The sequence below is a fragment of the Pimephales promelas genome, chromosome 1, assembly GCF_988280905.1.
Source record: "Pimephales promelas chromosome 1, fPimPro1.hap1.1, whole genome shotgun sequence".
In the NCBI taxonomy this organism is placed as follows: Eukaryota; Metazoa; Chordata; class Actinopteri; order Cypriniformes; family Leuciscidae; genus Pimephales; species Pimephales promelas.
Genome location: NC_142769.1, coordinates 17,095,582 through 17,116,245, shown reverse-complemented (window position 1 = coordinate 17,116,245; position 20,664 = coordinate 17,095,582). Strand labels below are relative to the sequence as shown.

At 41.2% G+C, this 20,664-nt stretch overlaps 1 protein-coding gene across 2 annotated transcripts in view; it reads right to left on the bottom strand.

Annotated features, from left to right (window-relative positions):
• Positions 1–20,664, bottom strand: part of LOC120477884 (B-cell scaffold protein with ankyrin repeats) — a 105,882-nt gene that overhangs the window by 49,351 nt on the left and 35,867 nt on the right. For both annotated transcript variants that reach the window (XM_089128342.1, XM_039669812.2), the window contains exons 3-7: positions 18,708–18,832; positions 16,146–16,284; positions 15,593–15,735; positions 11,444–11,558; positions 3,432–3,625 (exon numbers count right to left, since the gene is read on the bottom strand). In XM_089128342.1, coding sequence (XP_088984468.1) covers positions 3,432–3,625; positions 11,444–11,558; positions 15,593–15,735; positions 16,146–16,284; positions 18,708–18,832 — 716 coding nt within the window. The remainder of the gene's footprint in view (positions 1–3,431; positions 3,626–11,443; positions 11,559–15,592; positions 15,736–16,145; positions 16,285–18,707; positions 18,833–20,664) is intronic.

The following is a 20,664-nucleotide window of genomic DNA, read 5'->3' as shown; positions in this document are numbered from 1 at the left end:
AGACCCAGCCTTGGCACTGCTCTGTCCTGTACGTGCTCTCCGCACCTATGTCGACAGAACGCGGTGTTTCAGGACCTCAGTCCAGCTCTTGTCTGTCATGGGGGGAGCCAGAAGGGAAGGGCTCTCTCAAAGCAACGGCTGTCCCACTGGATAGTGGACGCCATTGCTTTGTCTTACCAGCAGCAAGGCCGTCCGTGCCCCCTTGGTGTGACGGCCCATTCCACTCGGAGTGTGGCCTCCTCTTGGGCTCTAGCGCACGGCGCCTCGCTAACAGACATTTGCAGAGCTGCAGGCTGGGCGACACCCAACATCTTCGCCAGATTCTATAATCTGCGAATTGAGCCGGTGTCCTCTCACGTACTCGCTTCCGCCGGTACTGGACCCGCTTAGGTGTCTTCGCTTGCTCGCCATTCCACTCCACGGACTGGATAAGTGCGATATCTCCTCAGTTCTTCCTTTGAAGCCTTGAGTCCTCCAGCACCTACGATGCGGGCACCACTGCTGTTGCTCTGGACGCTGGCTAGGTGCCTCCATGTGCACGGTTCCCCATAGTAACTGTCTCATGTGTATTTCCACTGTAAGCCTCTCTGAGCATGTGTCTTCCCTTGGCAAGCCATCTGCCACCCCTGGAGTTAAATTCCAGTAGCCACCTGCGGTTGGTGCTCCAGCGATTCCATATGTGTTCCTTGCGGCCATATGCGTATTTGTAAGTCCTCCCTTTGGTAGGCATCTGGTTGCATGTCCCTCCCGGGATATGTTTCCCAGTGTACCTTGGTATTCATGTGTTAAAGCGGGATCCCCTAAGGAAGGTTTTCAGGGGTCCAGACTTTCGCAGGGCACTGGAAGACAGCTTGAAGATGGCGTGATGGCATAGACCCCCAATCTCCGTCACTTCTGACGTAACTCAAAGTGACTACGAAAGGGAACGTCTCGGTTACGGATGTAACCCTCGTTCCCTGAGTAGGGAACGGAGACGTTACGTCTCCCTGCCACTTCTGCTGTATCGCTGGGTAGACGCTGAGTTCAGTCTTGGCTCCTCAGCGAAGACATACTGCGGTTGCGTTCACTTCCTCCTTTTATACTCACGGAGTAGGGCGGAGTACGCTATGCAAATTTTCGCAGCCCCAAGGCATTGCATGCCATTGGCTCGTTTTTTAAATACTCGAAGAGGATTGGCTTTCTATGCGAAACCCCCAATCTCCGTCACTTCTGACGTAACGTTGCTTTTACAGATACTTGTCTATATCGCGTTTAGAACAAATGTCAGTAGGCTATCGCAACATAGTTTGGATGTGTTCATGAAAAATAATGTAGGAGCGAGAGTAAATGAACGGCACAGCGTGCATGTCTGTGCCATTCATTCATTCACACACAGACACGCAATTCATATTTAAACAGTCTTTGTGCAGTTAACTAGGGCTGGGGTAAACGATTATTAACTAAACGATTAGTTGGGCGATTATTTCATCGATTAGTCGACTAATCTAATGACTAATTGGACGACTAATATAAAGAATATTTTTTCTGCTGCTCAATTAATAAAAAAACAATATCTCAAATAAATACTAGCATACTGAATCAAGATACTATAAGCTGGCTAACGTTAGTCTAATATTATGTATTTGAACACCATCATAATTCTACAACCGCCAAAACCGTGTTATTAAAATATTTTTTACAAACATTTTTTATCATAGAGAATGTTTAAATATTAATATCAGCTGAGGAGGGAAACGGAGTCGGAGGCGGAGTTCACCTACTGATCAGAGCGCGTGCTGACACGGAGTAAAGCCTGGTTTATACTCGACACGTCCGCACAAGCACGAATGTGCGCACGCCAAAAATGACGCGTTGGGTGCGCAAGACCAGGAAGACTGTGGCTGGCTGTGTGTATGCCTTTTTTTGTAACAACGCGCCCGGCGCCGCGTCCGGGAACAACTTCAAGCCGAATCTGCCCGAGCTTGTACGTCTCACCACACCGGCACCCAGTTTGCGCGTCTAAATTGCAATTTTTTTTTCTTAAGGGTTTGTTTACTGTGTGTGATTCATTTAATGGATAGCATATTCACTTCTAGTTGTCTTCATCCTCTATTCTGCAATGTTTCGGTCTCCCACGTGTGTGTGGCAAGCTGTACCGCCGGGAACATGCAAAAAATAAATAAATAAAGAAGCGGCGACGCAAAAATATGACGTCGACGCAATTTTCGACGTCATCGACGCGCCGCTACAGCACTACAGTTAACAGACACTATTCAATAATACGATTTGAACAAAGCACTTAAGAATAAATGACTTGCTACATCAGCTGAATCCACGCTCCTCGAAATGAAACTAGTACCAGGCTTTCCAAGGTAACTTTTCCAGGATTATTAGATAGCATTATTCCTCACTGCACAGCAAGACAAGGGTAAAGGTAAGGACGAGGTAAGATTTTTACTGGATGTTTTATCCAGCTGATGTGGGCGTGTTCATGGCTTGCCTCAACATTAGCGTTTGAATAGCGCACGCTCTCAGTGGGCATGGCACGTCATTAGCATGTCATATGCTATAATTAGGTGAAAGGAAAAGACTGACATCTCTCTCTTTTCATACATATTACATCAACTGAGAATTTTTTTTAAAAAATACATATTTATATATAGAATTTCAGCTTCGTAAAGAGAAATATTTTGTGTCTCTGACAAGTATTTGCTGAGTTACAGTTCATTTTCAGACGTGTTTCAGAATGAACTTCACTGACAGATAGAAGGCAAAACGCGCAAGCACAACACTTTTTTTTATTGTGAGTATACACAAAAAATAGACACTTAACAGGATCGAATGATGTATAACACTTATCTGTAATATAAAAATCAGCAGAGTTTGCACTTATAAGAAAAAAAATGAGCCCATTGCACCGGCGCGATAGCCGACCCCAGATGATTAAGTACACCAGAGGCCAGCCTCGAGAGAGACCTCGCAGAGGTCTTTGCTGAAGATCTGTTCCGAGGACTTGTCTTGTTTACAAATGCTAGAAATGTGGCTTTCAAATAAAAGTTTGCTTTCAAATAGCACACTTAGATCCCTTGGCACTGATCCCCAGCTATGAACGCATCATGCCAGGACCAGCTGGGACCTAAATGGAGTTTTAACAAGAAGGACATGTCCATTTATCTACTCTAGGCAAGAAAACTGGTCCCCTGGCTGAGCCTGGTTTCCATAGCTTTTTCTCCATTTCTATCACCTGATAGAGTTTGGGTTCCATGCCACTGTCACCTTTGGCTTGCTTTATGGGGGACACTTAATAATATTATTGATATGATTATACTGACACTATCGGATGAGAAAAAAAACTTGAACTGCACTGAAAAATTATGCTATTGTCTTCAGACAATATTTTGTTTTGATAAAAAATAATAATAATAATTACTAGTTTCAGAAGTTTCACTCACCAATGACTCCCGTAGGAGGATGTAGAGGTCATGCCCATGTGCATGTGCAAGATTCAACGGTGTATTTCCATGACTGTTGGAGATCTTTAGGGCTTGCCGGGATCCCGGACACTGCAGTAGAGCACAGGCCAGATCTCGTAATCCATGCTGGGCAGCAAAATGCAGGAGAGTAGGAATGTCCTCTGAGCTACACTCTAGTAAAGAAAATCAATCCCGTTTTGTCAGGCAACATAAGAAATGTGCTTCATGCTGTAACATTTTATTTTACTGGTTTTATTTTAAAAAATACTTTATTTTTTTATTTAGTCTAAACTATTATTTTAGGTTATAACAACTGCTAGTCTTATCCTCCAGGTATCACCCACAGATTAACGTACAGGCCCATTGTGCTAACCAGGATCTGGAGAGGGTCTTGCGCTGGAGCATCTTGGAGATCCAGATTAACCATGGTCGAGTATGCACATAATATCCCTCCTGGGTTTATCTGTGGGTTTGTCTCCCTTCCAGTGCTGTTTAGGCTACCTGCCACCATTATTCCCCTCACAAAAATCTGACGCCATTGTTCTGTCCGTGGATGCTTTTATTCAGACATGCTTCCGTACATGGAGGATCGCCATAGAAGCAGTTATTCGGACAGGCAACAGGATCAAGGCATCGGCGGACCATCAAGGTACATCACGGTAGCCCCACATGTGTGGTCATAAGGTCTGGTTATCTACCCAGGACATTCCTCTTACGCTTCCCCCCATGTAAACTGGAGCCCAAATTTATAAGATCATTTTTTATCACTAAGGTGCTCAGACCAATGTTGGTTCAACTCAAATTGATCCCTGTTTAAATATAGATGAAGAATATCTCTCAGATCAAGCCCATCATTTGTTTCCCCCTTTAGCCCCAGACCTCTGTCCCTGACTCATCGAGAGGTCACCAGCTTATATGGGATCGTGGCTCTCTGATGTCAGATGAATGGGTAGAGGTCATAAATACCTGGTAGACTGGGAGGGCTACGATCCGGATGAAAGATGCTGGGTTCCAGCTCGTGCAATTCTTGATTGCACTCTCATCGACCAATTCCATCAGCATCATGGTGAATCCTCCGGGCGTTTGAAAGTGATTAATGTGCATATGTCAGTCAGCATGACATCGCACATCAAGGTCACAGATATTATGTTTTACTATTAAGAGGAACAACACGGACAACCATTCCACTGCAGAGGCTTTACTGCTGTGTGCTTTAACTTTCGCTCTCTTGTTACACACAAGCTGCACCAACCAACGTTCTCCACACACACGGAGAAACTACCGTAATGCATGACATAGATTCGCATGAACAATAGATTACATTACTGTGGTAAGGGGGGCGTGGTTCAGCAAAGTCTGTCGCGGGAGAGCAGGGACGGAGCCGATTGGTGAGAAAGTGGGACAAGTGCAAATGACAAACACCTGTCTGTGATTGCAGTAATTGGCGTGGGGAGACCGCATAAAAGCTGGCCGCTGAGAGAGAGAGCCTGGGGAACTCATGTACAACGCCCTGCTAAGAGAGAGGACCTTTAAAGTGGAACGCGAAGCTGTTACAGCGAGTGTTATGTTTATTCTGGAAGGAGTGTTCTTTGAACGTGAACTGAGTAATTGAGAGTGAGAGCGCCCAGCGCGACACTGTGTATTTTGAGACCAAATAAACGTGAACAAGTCCCAGTATTTGCCGACCCCTTGTATTCTTCCATCACCCGCACTGAACCATCATCATCTTCATCACAATTACATTTTCTCCCCCATAGATTTGAACTCCTTAACATGGTAAACAATTTGCAACCATGTAACTATATATATATATATATTTTTTCCTTTTTTAACAATACATTCTGGGTATACACATGGTTAGAACTCCTTATTAATAGGAACCACTAATCAGTCCATAACTACATATCTAATCTGTTAGGTGCTTTTCTCTGTCGGAGTGGATATCTTCCAAATCGGGGCTGGATAACACTGGAATTGCTCTTGTCACTTACATCAGCAAATTCATCGCTCTGTTACTGTATGGGGAGTGTTGCGGTAGGTCAACAGAAAACGAACCAGGCAAAGGTGCTACAGATTTTGTTCGTAACCTTTCCCATTTCACCTTTTTTGAAGGTTTGTTCCTCTCGCTCGGCTTGACCGTTTGCGGCTGGATGATATGGAGGAGACAGAATGTGACGCACACCATTATTCCTTAGGAACTCTTTGAACTCCCTAGAGGTGAATGGTGGGCCATTTTCCGATACCAGCTCCTTTGGGAATCCATAGGTAGCCCAGAGATGACGCAAGAGGTTAATAGTCTTCTCTGCATTGATCAGCTGAGTAGGAAAGATTTCCACCCATTTTGAATGAACACCCACAACCACTAAGAAGTGTTGCTTGTCTGTTTGGCCGAGTTCCAGCCACCAGAGGTATCCTCTTGCCAATGCTTTCATTCTTATTATGCCTGGGTGACCTTCATTCAACTCAGACAACAGTCTTTCCCTATAATTTGGAGGAATGATTACTCTTGAGCCCCACAGGATACAGCCCTGGTCTGTTGAGAGACAAATAACGGTTTCAAGTGTTCAACTGTGAAATGATTGGGCCATCCAGACAAAGTTAGGCCCAACACTTTTGATAGCAAAGGATTTCTCCTAGTTTCAGTGGAAATATCTCTTGCACAGATGGGCAATTCATCTAGGTATGAGACTTGAAACACCATCCCCCCCAACCCCCCCCCCCCCCCATAGAGTCTCGGACGGTAATCTGGACAACACATCTTCGCATGATCAGAAGAGCATCTGTACTCGATTTCATATCCATAGACCAACAAGCCCACCGTTGCATACGGAGGGCAGCAAATGTTGGAATGGCAGACTTGGTGCCTAGGATTGCAAAGAGGGGTTTATGATCAGTTAGCAGAACTTACGGCAATATAGATATTTGGGAAACTTTTTCACACCAAAGACTATGCTCAGAGCCTCTTTCTCAATCTGCACATAGTTTTTTTTTCACTTGTTGTCAGAGTCCTTGATGCAAATGGGTGTTCTTCCCCTGAAGGTAGCACATGTGAGATAACTGCACTGATGCCATTGGGTGAGGCATCACAGGTGAGTCTTAATGGCTTTTTGGGTTCATAGTGATCTAAGCATTTGCTTCTTGACAATAGGTGCTGTTTACAGGCATTGAAAACTTGAGCACACTGCAAAGACCATTGCCAATTTACATTGGTCTGCAACAATCGGTGGAGTGGGTGTAACAGCGTGGAAAGATTTGCTGCAAACTTCCCATAGAAGTTCAGAAGTCCCTGAAAGGAATGTAATTCTGAGACATTAGTTGGAGCAGGGTTCTTCATGATCGCTTCCACCTTGCTCTCTGTTTGGATGAACACATTTTTCATCAATCTTGAATCCCAAGTATTCCACAGACTTACAGAGGAATTCACATTTTGATTTCTTCACTCATATTCCATGCTGCTGTAGTCAAAAGAGCACTTTGTCCAGTACATCCAGATGGCACAGAGACCAGAATATCATCCATGAAACACACTACATTTTGAAGTCCCTGTAGGATTTGGTCCATTGTGTGTTGGAAAATTGCAGGTGCCGTGGAAATTCCATAGGCCAAATGATTGTACTTAAACAGACCCTTGAGCGTGTTTATGGTAAGGTACTGCTCAGACTCAGCATCCACCTCCAGCTGCTAAAATTCAAAAGACAGATCAATCTTACTGAAATCTTTTCCCCCAGCCAATGTGGTAAAAAGTTCCTCCACGTTAGGTAATGGATATTCCTCTGCAAGAATACATTTGTTCACTGTGACTTTATACTCGCCACACAGCCAAACTAACTTGTCTTCGGGACAACCACAACGGGTGCTGCCCAATTGCTCCTTCCAACCCGAGAGATAATTCCGTTCCTCTCCAGGCGATCAAGTTCCCTTTCCACTGCTTCTTAAGAGCATACAGAACATGTGTTGGCTTATGAAAGATAGGTTGAGATCCTTCTTCCACTGTCACCTTTGCTTTAAAGTCAAGTTTTCCGTAGCCATCTTGAAAAGCTGTTTGTGTTTTTCATGTACATCAGAGAGGGAAGGAACACTCACAGGTGTCACGGCTCATGCTGAAGGTCTCACTCCAGTTTAAGGAAATGTTCTGGAGCCAGTTAAGTCCCAGCAATGGTGGTTTGTCTCCTTTGACCACAATCATGGAAGTGAACACTGTTGTCCCTTGTATGTGACTGGAACCTTGATCTCACCTAACACAGGGATTTTGTCTCCAGTATATGAGGCCAGATGAATGGAGGCTGGGCTCAATAAACAGTTGTTACATTTTTCAGTATAGATATGTTTTGGAATTAAAGACAAAGAGGCTCATGTGTCTGGTTGCATGATAACTTATATGCCATTAAGATGAAGACCAATATAAATGCCATCAGCCCTGCCTTGCCAGAGTAGACAGTGCAGAGCTCAAACAGGTCATCATCCACTGCACACTGATTGTCGGATATGTCCACTGACACATATTGAGTATTGTCTAGCCGCTGTGTTTTGTGATTCTCACATACACACAGTAAGTGTCCGACTTTTCCACAGTTGTGGCATTTCTCATTCTCAAGCGACATTCTGTGGGATGGTGGTTGCCTCTCCCACAGTAGTAAAAGATGCTTCTATGCTTGGGAAAAAGTTGCTGCCTGGCCCTTTTTAAGAACTGTACTGAGAATTTCCCCATTCTCTGTATTCTCTCTGCCCCCACCGACATTTTGCACCTTATGCACCTGGGCACTCAGCTGTTTGGTGTCCTTTTGCGCTAGTGCAAGAGCAACATCACAGGCTTTCTTGAAAGACAGGTCCTTCTCTGACAGTAACCTTCTGTGATAAACTTCTTCAGAAAGTCCACAGACAAATTTGTCTCTGAGAGCATCATCCAGAAATGTTCCAAACTCACATGAACTTGCCAGACGTTTTAATGCCAGAATGTGATCAGATTTCTTTTTCCCCAGGACTTTGGTTGTGTAAAATCTGAAACGTTCTGCAATCAGAATGGCTTGGGCTTGTGATCGGAAAGGGTCTGAGAAATTTACTGGTATGATAATTCAAACACTTTTCTGGCTCAACTAAACTTTTCAAAAGGCATTTTCGACTGGTCCCAAAACATTCAGGTTTTTTCACTCTCAATTTAATTTGCTGCCAGCCATCGCTCAAATCTCTCCAAATAGGTATCAAAATCCTCTTTGGTACTGTCAAAATCTGGCACTCGTCCTATTGTGGCCATTTTCCTTGGTTTATTATTATGATGTTCATTTTCCTTTTATTTTCTCCGTATATATATATATATATATATATATATATATATATAATGCTTTACTATTAAAGGTGCATTGCGCAACTTTTCATGTTAAAAATAGCGGTTTTCTAACCCATACATGCTTAAACAATCGCCTGATGGGCTGAATGAGCCCTTCTTTGATCACTGCGATCGCCTCTATAACCCTGTACAGTGAAATATATAAGAGGGATTCGGGCTCGAATCTGAGACTGGGCGTGACGTCATGCGCGTTCACGCTCGCCTGGCTATGTCTGGCAGGTTCGTGTAGCTATTCGCCGCCGTTCTCCGTATCAGAGAAGACAACTCGAGCGACACAACTCTAGTCAGCTTTCCACAAAAGTAGACGATGGATTCAAAGGGGCTGTTTACACCTGGTCACTTCATGTGTCTTCTGTGATCGGATAGCTATTCGATCGTGAAAAGACCAGGGTGTAAATGCCCTCCGAAACGCATTCGAGACGGATTTGAATTCGATCGCTCAAACCACTTGAGGACGTGGTCTGGGCCGTATTCCAGACGAAACTGGACAAGTGTAAATGCATCTGGTTGTTGAAACCAAGCTATATGTCATGATATTTTAGTCATATATGACGACGCGCATCACCTGAGCAGCTGAGCTGAGCCCCTTCATCAAGCGCCGCAATCTATCGCAAATCGAATTAGTGAAAGTAAGTCGCAGACGCTTAACACTACCATCTTCATTAAAAGTAAAGAAATGAAATGATCTTACCAGTTTTGTTGCCGATCTCTCTTATTGCTGTCTTTGCTGATTTTGAAATTAGCCGATGATTAATAAAATCCAGCTCATATCTGTTGCTTTCGGTGACGTGCACTTCATTAAATCTGTATATGGCGCGGAAAGAGACCGGCTTGTAGCTCATTACAAACCCCAACGCAAACTCCACGTGAGACAGAAAATAAAACTTCTGTCTGTCCAGTGCCATGCGTCGGAATAAGACGAGAGTCAACATCGGGAAGCTTTCAACAAACGGAGAGATCTCCGGTCGTCTCTAGGGCTCAAACGGGTCATAGCCTATACAAAGTGATAACTGAACGTGTTTCCATAATAATTCAATCATAAGTGGATACAGTAAGCACAGGGAGATAGATGGAAACAAAAACCGAAGTTTTCTACTACCCCCGTTTCCCCCTCTCACACAAGTGTGTAATTTACTCGAATGCCTTTCCTTTCATATATTTTAAATGACTTGCAGATTTATTACTGTATTACCTCATTATGACTGTAACAAAAGATGTGTGCCGCACAGTGTGCGGCTGATGCTCCTTAGTTATGAACAGCTCGTGCAAACGTGCGTATGTGTGTGTGTGTTCCTCCATGAACGCGCACAGCTCTGGTTGCAGTTTCGCTTGTCGCCAGAGGGGGCGTAGTTCTGCAAAAACTCAGAGACTTGCGTTTAGCTCCTTTAAGCTATTATGCTATTACAATTATTCTTTACTATTAAGAGGAACGACAACCATTTCACTGCAGAGGCTTTACTTCTGTGTGATTCAACTTTCACTCTCTTGTTACAGAAAAGCTACTCTAACCACCATTCTCCACACACATTGAGAAACTACCGTAATGCATGATATAGACATATCGCATGAACAATACATTACAGTAGCAATAGCTTTATTCAGTCCATTTTAAATTCTGATTCTGGCCGTTAATTCATAAATTAATAATTAAGAACATCATTTAAGTTTCAAAAATATATGTGCGCAGTTAACAGCTGTTAAATGTAATAAATGAAGCGAAGCAAACAGACAAAAAAATGTTCGTCACTACAGCAACAGTAGACCCCCGTCACTATAGCATCAACATGCGAGTAGGATGTTAAAGTCAACATGTATCGCAGGTCACATCCCATTTTAATTCCCTAATCTAAATGGCCAATTAGAAAACATGTAGGTTGGGACCTGATTTTATCTATCAGGAATTCACTGAGTGATTCAAATAGGGTGTAACATCCAAAATGGATAGAGGTGGTTGGAGGGGAAGAGTTAAAAAGCAATAGGAATGTGTGTCATCAGTAAAGGTGCAATTACATGAGTGAAATTTTGGCAAAAATTGACAGACAAAAAAAAGGCAATTCTCAATAGTGTAGTGATGCAAGAAGCACTAATATCACAAAACTCACTTTGAAACCAAGCAGCTTTCTGTTTGCCGGATCATGCAGCTTTTTATTAAAATGCGTTTATTTCTATTGAAATGCCTTTGCCTGCACAATTTTGCTTCTTTAAAAGTGAATGCACCTTAATAATGATGAGAGAATATACTGTGATAAATCCTAAGAAGGTTGCAGAAGAAGTTAATTATTTCTGATTTCTTATACTTAGTTCAACCCATTGACTTTTCAGCTTTTATTGTGCACTGTTTTGCAGACATTTTTTTGTGCACACACAATAACACTGCCAATTGCTCCATGTTAAACTGCAGTGGATCTGGGTCATGCTGTATTTATGTGGAGGCACATTTCGAAAAAACAAGTGCACAGTAATGCACTTCAGTGGGCTGAGGTCACTTCCCCTCATAATTTATTCATGTCTATAAAAGACTGTAAAATAAAGTGCTAGTAGCATTAGCCTTTTCGTGCTGATCTAAAAATGGCTTTCTGCAAGCAGTGGGTGAGACTGAGACCTAAAATGGGTTAAAAGCGCTAAACAGAACTTTAGAAGCCCTTACCCGCAGCAGGAGACTGATCACACTGTAGGCCATGGAAACCTCCTGTCGGCATTTTCTTGACCAGACAAGAAGCTAGAATTTGATCCAGCTTTTCCAAGGAAGACACCTGAAAGGCCTTAATATAAACATAAGAAACATTATAAATGCCTTACAATTCTTGAAAGCCGAAGAATGTGACACTAGCATTAATAATTCCCAAACAATATCACATTTTCCTTTGGTCAGATAAACAGATGGCCCTTTCGCAAAGTCACTCCAGTAATTGAACCAAAGCTGACACATTGGCTGCTCAAACAAACAACAAGTTTTGATAGCTCCGCATGCCCACTTTTTAGGGGAATCAATAAATAATACACATCTTGTTTGTTTATTAGTGGATGCGGATTGACAGTCGTAGACCGGAAACTGATATGCCGACTTCTGACAAAAGCGGAAGTTCGTGACTACGCTTGTGCACTTAGCCTATTGGAGCCCGATCTCATGAAAGTTCGTATCTATAGCACAAATGTCATTTCTTGTGCCATTTATACGCCAAAACTAGTTTTTGTGTGTATATGGCACGTGTTTTTCGCGTGCATATGATACGCACTTTTTGGTGTATAATAATTACGAACTCCCCACCCCTTCCCCCTAAACCTACCCAGGGGGTTTCAGTGCGTAGCATATGCATGCAAAAATCATTTTTGGTGTATAAATGCCACGAGAAATGACAATCGTGGTATAGATACGCACTTTCATGAGACTGTGTTGAATATTGTGCAGTGCCTGGTTGTGACAGAAGACAGTCGCTGCATATGCTTCCTCTGGATTCCAATAGGACTGCATGGATAAACTTTTTTTTAACGATGTTCCACTTCAGCTGATGAGGGTGAAACATCGTCCGTCCGTCTGTTCGCTTCATTTCACTGAGGATTGTTTTGTAAACAAGACTGAATTTGCAAACCGATTAACAGTAAAGAATGGTGCTCTGCCGTCTATATTGGATCTGACAGGAATTGTTCAACACACAGAATCTGGGTCGAATCATTCCGGTTGCCATTTTACAACATCGGACATTTTCTAAACAATTTCCCCCAAGTGCATAGACGACGGGTGAGTTGAAAATCATTATAATATGCAAAACTGTTATTCACTCAAAGCAGTGGGTGTTTACTTCCAAGTCTTCAGTGCGAGACGCCCATAAAAACACAGAGTTTTTTAGGTAGGCTCAAAACTTGGGTACAAAATAGCCTATTACTTATTCATTTTAATGTTTTTGAACGCAAAAACCAAGCGAACGTCATAAGTTGACCTCAGACAACAATATAATAAAATTTAAAAAGCCAGTTCATGACCCCTTTAACTATGGCTATACCTAATTCATTCACATCTGTCCAAAGTACTTCTCCAGTTTGTGTTCCGCGGCGGTCCGCACAATGTCCAACATTATGTCATTTCTTTAATTTGGAGGGTCCGCGGATGCCTGCGTTAAGCCTGCCCAAATACGCTGTTCCAAGAACAGTAAACAGCAGCATATCCTTCTCCTTCTCCTAGTTTTTGTTTGATACCCAGCTACCTCCCTTTGAAAATTATGACATGCACTTTTTTTGTCTTGCAGAGGGTAGATGCTAGCTGGCAGCTAATTTTCTTATTCGCTGAATTAATCTAAAACAGAATTTTTTTGTCTTTGGACCACCAGCATATAGTATACAGATAATCAACAATCTGGGTCCTGCATATTATATGAATTGACCTTATGCACAGATGCACTACTTCCTGAACTTCAGCCAGCTCCTTGTCTGTCATTATTGGCCAAATTGATTAATCCAGGTGTGCCTGACCTCAGTAGTCACGGCAACAATAATCAGACACACCTGAATTAATCAAGTTCGGCCAATAATGGCAGACAGGAAACAAGGAGCTGGCTTAAGTTCAGGAAGTAGTGCATCTGTGCATAAGGTCAATGGGCTTTATGCCCAGCTCCACTACTTCCTGAACTTCAGCCAGCTCCTTGTTTCCTGTCTGCCATTATTGGCCAAATTGATTAATTCAGGTGTACCTGACCTCAGTAGTCATGGCAACAATAATCAGACACACCTGAATTAATCAATTTGGCCAATAATGGCAGACAGGAAACAAGGAGCTGGCTGAAGTTCAGGAAGTAGTGCAGCTGGGCATAAAGCCCATTCTCATGCTCATGCTAGAAATTTGGGAGTGATTTTTGATAACGTCCAGAACTTGATAAAAACAAATCAATCAGATCTATTACAAAATTTAAAGTGTTTTTATCAGTAATGGATTTGGAGATAGTGAATCATGCTTTTGTTTTCTCTAGGCTGATTCACAGCCTGTAACTCACTGTACTTTAATGTGGCAGTCCTTCAGTTCGCCTTCAAATGATACAAAATGCTTCTACTAGGCTTCTTACTGGAATTAGAGAAAGGAAACATATTTATCCAGTTCTGACTTCATTACACGAGTTGCCGGCTGAATATGTTAAATTTAAGGTTTTATTATATGTATAAGTGGTTAAATAGCTCAGCCCCACAATATATTACAGAATTCCTTCTCCACCTTCCTTAAGGTCTTCAATAGGTTGATGCTGATCATGGCAAGGTCTCGTTTGAAGTTAAAAGGTAATTGTGCCTTTTCTGTTGCTGCTCTACGCCTGTGGAATGATTTGCAAGTAGCCCATGCATTCTGTCGTCTTCTGATGTTGAAAGTTTTATGTATTTTATTGTTTTATTTGGTCAGCACTTTGGTCAGGACTGCCTGATTTTAAATGTGCTTTAGAGACAAATGTGCCTTGCCTTGCTTTGGTTTTTGTTCTTAACTTTGCAGGCAATAGACCTTATTCACAGCAGCGCCATTTTTTATTTTTTAATAGTAATGAAAGCGAGGCTGTGAGGAATAGACATGTATCTCGTCAGTCGGTTGTACAGTTTTTGGATTGTTCTGCAGTAGACAAAAAAAAAAAAAAAAAAAAAAAACTATTGCCGTGTAAAATTATAAATGATCTAGGAGCTTTTTTGTGTTTTTTTTTTTACAGCTTTTTACAATGGAAGCCATTGAAAATAAACTTGAGTATATTTCTAAAGCTGCGCAGACATGACTGTGCACAAGACGGAGTGGAATGCAGAAAATGTACAGTATTATAATGCATTATAATGTATAAATGTATTAAATGAATAAGCATTCCTGGGCCTTAAGCACGTGGGTTAAAGCTTAATTCACCTTTGACTAAGCCCCGCCCCCCTTAGTTACTGTTGCTACATCCAGTTTTTAAACTTCATCTGCGCTCTGCATGGCTTCTGCTGTGACAGCTCTTCCTGCTAAAATGTTATCAAACTTTTATAAAGCAGCAAACAAAGTGTCCGATAGAAGTAGGCAAAAGGGGCTGCAATATGCGTTCGAAGGCTATATTCAAGACATACAGATGAAACACAAGAAACAACAAGGCATCCAAAATAGAGGCAAAAGCATAACGTTACCGGTCACAGTCAAAAAATTAACCACCGCATTTCCTACTAATCGAGACGGAGGCTGGGACTAACAATATCAGGGAGCAACACTGTTCATGCAAAGCTGGGTAGGTCTCTATTCACTTCTATAATCGCTATTACAAAGCAAACGGACTACACGAGTATAACGTTGTATTTATTAGCAGCGTGTGCTAGCGTATCAACAAAATCATAACCTAAAACATTATAAAAAGGTCAAACTAGTATAACTTCACACTCACAGTAAGGTTAGAAGTAAAAAAAAGATGTGCTTGTTGATCTTCGCGGGGTTTAGCTGACTGAGGACTTCCATACAGTTTAATCCACTTGTCACTGTGTCAGGATTTTACTTCGGTTTTGGGAAGGGAAAAAACGGACACCCCCCTCCAACCTCTCTGGGAAACGTGTGTCTGTGTTGCAAATGCCAGAGGCACAACGTTTAACCATATTTTGGATAAAACTTTGATGGTAATAGCCTGCCGAGACCAAAAACATGAGATGCCTGTGTTGAAAGTCAATGAAGCGCTGTGAAAAAGTGTCCGACCTCTGTGGGAGCTCGTTCTTGGCTGGCCTGTGATTGGTCAATCTACATTCTAGGGCGTGGCTTAGCCAAAGGTGAATTACAGATCAAAAGCCTATTTACACCAAGACACAACAGACATGTGGTTACCTGGCACATAAACTTCACAGGATCTGCAGCCTGCTGTAGGAATTGGGCAATGTCTCCCATGATAGTGTAGTATTGTATGCAGGCATTGCCTTTAAACTGGCCTTTACTGTAAAGTGTCACAATCACCTCTCCAGCAGTAAAATCTGCAAACACAGATTATTTTACCACCAAAGAATAATATTATGAATACTATAGTGTTTCATTAATGATCAAAAATTCATCAAAACATGAAAAGTAATTTACATTGTTATCTCATTAACATATTGGTCATTCTTTTCAGTAAAATCATAATGAATAGGAACTGGCTTTAGATTTGTGCCTTGTGAGACAAATGACAGTTCTACTATTTTTTTTCCCCCCAAAGCTTGAAAGCTTTATTTCCAATTCACTGTAATTGCACGGAATAGTACGAAAACAATAAAGTCATCCAAGTCTGTAAATACTGCCAGGTTTCATTCAGGTCATCCATTGCTTTAAAACGGCAAGTCAAGTCAAATGTATTTGTATAGCGTTTTCTACAATACGCCTTAAACATTGATGTAGGCCATTTTACCAGGTGCAGTGACACTCAGTGTGCTCTCATTCCAATTCACAGGCTTCACTCTCACTCTCTGCTTGTTCCCACTGAACTCAACCTCAGCATCTTTGCAGGCCATGATCTCCTGCAGAAGAATGAATACCTTTCCTGGATTCTGTTAAGACACAGACCATGGCAATGTTCAGTCTAACCTACTTTTTGAAAAGGTCTATCTCAGTTAGATGCCAGTGTTAAGCATTCGCAAACTGATTGCTATGAATGACTTGCAAGATACATTACAGCAACATTTCTCGAAAATCACAACCAAGCATTGGTTACCTGGTAAATGTAAATGCTTAAAATGATACTTCAACCAAAAATTCAAATTCTATCATCATTTAATCACCCTCATGTCATTCCAAACTCACAAGACTTTCATCTTCGAAACAAAAATAGTTATATTTTTTTAAAGAAACCTGAGAGATTTCTGTATATTAAAAGTCCATTCCATCCAAACTTTCAAGCTTCAAAAAATGCATAAGGACATTGTGAAGAAATAAATTTTCTTCTGAAGAGATACGATCACTTTGTATAATTAAAGGGTTAGTTCACCCAAAAATGAAAATTAAGTCATTAATTACTCACCCCATGCTGTACCAACCCCGTAAGACCTTCGTTCATCTTCGGAACACAAATAAAGATATTTTTGATTGAATCTGAGAGCTAGATCTGAGAGATAGACTGCCTAAGGGACTGGCTCTTGACGGCCCATAAAGTCATTAAAGAAAAGGTTTAAATATTCCATGTGCCTACAGCGGCTCAATTATAAGTTTATCAAGCAACGAGACTACTTTTTGTGCGAAAAAAACATAAATAACGACTTTATTCAACTATTCCATTACTTCCTTATGGGCGCATGCGCGAGAACTGAGACGAGGACGTTCTCATTCGTCTACTTCTTGTTACCGGCTGCTCACCGCTTAGGAGTTTTACCGCCCCCTACCGTATAAGATGATGTGCTGATATAGCCGGAAGCGCAAAACTTTCTGTTTACAAGCAGAGGAAGAAGCGTGCTGTACATACGCTTTTCAATTTGCGTATTTTCCGCACTATAAGGTGCACTTAAAAGCCTTTAATCTTCTCAAAAAACGTCAGTGTTTCTTATAATCCGGAGCGCCTTATATATGGATCATCATTTTATACGGTAGGGGGCGGTAAAACTCCTAAGCGGTGAGCAGCCGGTGACAAGAAGTAGACGAATGAGAACGTCCTCGTCTCAGTTCTCGCGCATGCGCCCATAAGGAAGTAATGGAATAGTGGAATAAAGTCGTTATTTATGTTTTTTTCGCACAAAAAGTAGTCTCGTCGCTTGATAAACTTATAATTGAGCCGCTGTAGGCACATGGAATATTTAAAGCTTTTCTTTAATGACTTTATGGGCCGTCAAGAGCCAGTCCCTTAGGCAGTCTATGTAGGACTGATCCAGCTCTCAGATTCAATCAAAAATATCTTTATTTGTGTTCCGAAGATGAACGAAGGTCTTACGGGGTTGGAACAGCATGGGGGTGAGTAATTAATGACTTAATTTTCATTTTTGGGTGAACTAACCCTTTAAAGTGTTTAATATAGCCTTTTATTTACATATATTCATCAACACAAATACATAGAGCACAACAAATACAATCCCTGTGTCCAAATATGCTTACTTCCATAGTATAAAGTAGGTGAAAAACAGCAGTATGTCCGGAGTTCATAAAACAGTAGGTGAAAAGTCAGCGCAGTCTCATCCCAAGACGTCATACAACTGACGCTTTTGACCATACATCAACATTCGCCTTTTTAGGGTACCCTTAAACGTCGGTTAGATGATGTTATTGAATCCTAACCCTACCCCAGACCTAAACCTATCCCGGCACCTAACTGACGTTAAAGGTAAAGCGTCAGTTGGATGACGCCCCAGGATTGTCATCTAACCGACGTTTAAGGGTACCCTAAAAACGCGAATGTTGACGTATGGTCAAAAGCGTCAGTTATATGACGTCTTGGGATGAGACTGTGTTAGAAAAGTATCCAGATGACCAATTACTTGCGGCAAGATTCTGAGTGCTCATTCAATGGACACATTACTATCCCATGAGGCCACGGGAGAGGATTTGTGAATGGAGCTGAAGCGAAACAAGTGACGCAGCAGGTCACATCTCAATGAAAACATGACAGATGAAGTATGTCCGAAATTTATTCATACTACACGCATTCATAATAAAACATGCTTTTTTAATGGTCACAAAGTAACTTTCAAACCAAATGTAGCACTTACTATGAAGTTTGTGACTTCATGTGCAGCAAATGTCTTAACTTATGAAGCTTAAGATATATAAACTATCTCAGGTTTCATAATACATGTCTTCATTTCTGTTTTGATGATATATGAAAGAATTATGGGTATGGACAACATGAGGGTTAGTACTTGAGAGTAAAATTTTCTTTTTTGGGTGAACCATCCCTTTAAGTATATGAAGATATTTCAGGTTTCAGAGAACAGTCGAAAAGAAGGTGAAAAAAAAAAGAAACAAAAAAATGATTTGTGTTGTGTCTTACCTCACATGGTACACGGCTGGGTAGGACCAATAAAGTCTCATTAGCGCCAAGAGTACAACTAGACAGTTTCTTCTCTACTTTCAACTCCTGGACTGATCTTCCATCCACTGCTGCTGTCTGTATACCTGGAGAAGCATGCCGTATTACTGAACAACTGATGATATAAACTGTGAGGAAATATTACAGTGAAAGGCTTGATATCTCTAACACATTTACAGCAATTTTTTTCCCTTTGTGGCAGGTTATGAAATTCATTTCTGTTTTTGAACACATTGCCTTACATCGAGACTTACTGCGTTGCAGATGTTTCAGACTTACTGAAATGGTGTTTTGGCTGGCTTGCCAACAATTGAGAATTGAGCCATATAGAATGCTGACTTGTTCTACGCTGCAGAATCAAATTATTCCATAATTTAAAGTTTCTATGAAAAATAAAGTTGGATTTTATGGAATATTTATTATAAAGGATTTGTCTTTGCACATTTTTATTTTAAAATTCATGTGCCCTCATTATTCAAAAATAACGTGGGAACGCAAATACCTTTGTGAGGGAATGGAACAGTTTTGCATGGGAATGCAAATATCTTTGTGAAGGAATGCACAAGTTTTGCGAGGGAACACAAAGTTTCTCGGGGGAACGTAAAATATTTGAAAAAAAAAAAAAGTTTTTAAAAATGTTATCCACCAAGATATAGTATATAATATATAGGCTCCGTAGATATGTCACAATAGGGACAAAAAGACTACCCAACTTCCATTTCATGTTGACTTTAAATGTCCTCACTAGTGACCTCTTATTCATTTTAAAATGTATCGTGCATGTGTCGCTCATCAGTTATCGTGCCACTGACTTGCACCGTTCTTCTCATGGCCCTTGGCCTCATCCTGCTCGCCACATTATTATTATAACAATAAGGAAGTTTTGCATGAGACAGACTTCATGGAAAACATTTCTACCTGCACAAAACTGTCCTGTGGGTAACCAAGCTTTGTCTAGATAGCAGTATCGAGTCGTGTCCTGAGCGTAGGACGTTGTAAAGCCGCCTCTCGCTTTAGAGAGTTCTTCTGAGGCTTCCGCTCCATAGAGCTCTGCCCAGATAATAAGTCTGGGAAGTAGTATCAAGTTTCTAGGCACTCTTTGCGCCTCCTTGATGGCTAGTCTTAGCATTGAGCATAGGAGGCCGCATCTCGCTGTAGAGAGTTGTCATGCTAAGACCTCTGACCTTAGAGCTCTGCTAGGCAGTAGTGTCAAATTGTTAGGCTTTCCTGAGCCTGTTTCGCTACTGCCTTTAACCCTCTGGGGTCTAAGGGGTTTTTGGGGTCCTTGAGATGACATGCTGTTAAATTTTATAAGCAACTGAAACTTTTTTCAGTTGCTTATAACAATATTAATGGAACAGGTGAAATTACACTCTATTTGGCACAAACAGGGGTACCATAAAATGTGAGCAACATGTATATACATATACATGTTTATGTTTTTGAGAGAATATTGTTTATTGTCTTGGTTATTGAAAAAAAAAACTAAAAAGGAAAGTTTCTGAAATAAGGCCATAAAATACATACTAAATATGCGTCCACAACACTTTTGACAAATGGATGTTGTGGCCTAGAATTTTTTCTTCAAAATGACCTGAAAATCATCCTGCCTAATCATTCACATAAAACTGTGAATTGGGTTATATTGTGAAAAATATTTTGGTAACACTTTATTTGAAGGGGTGTGCATAAGACTGACATGACACTGTCATAAACATGACATAACACCTGTCATGAACATGAAGGAGTTTTTATGAATGTTTATGACTTTTGTCATTAAGTGTCATTCTGTAAATTATGACACTTTTAATGCAAAGTTGACATTGTTTAAAATGTATTTGTTATGACAACTTGACATTAACCAATACAAAAATGTCTTGATTATGACAACTTGTCATTAACAAAGACAAAAAATGTC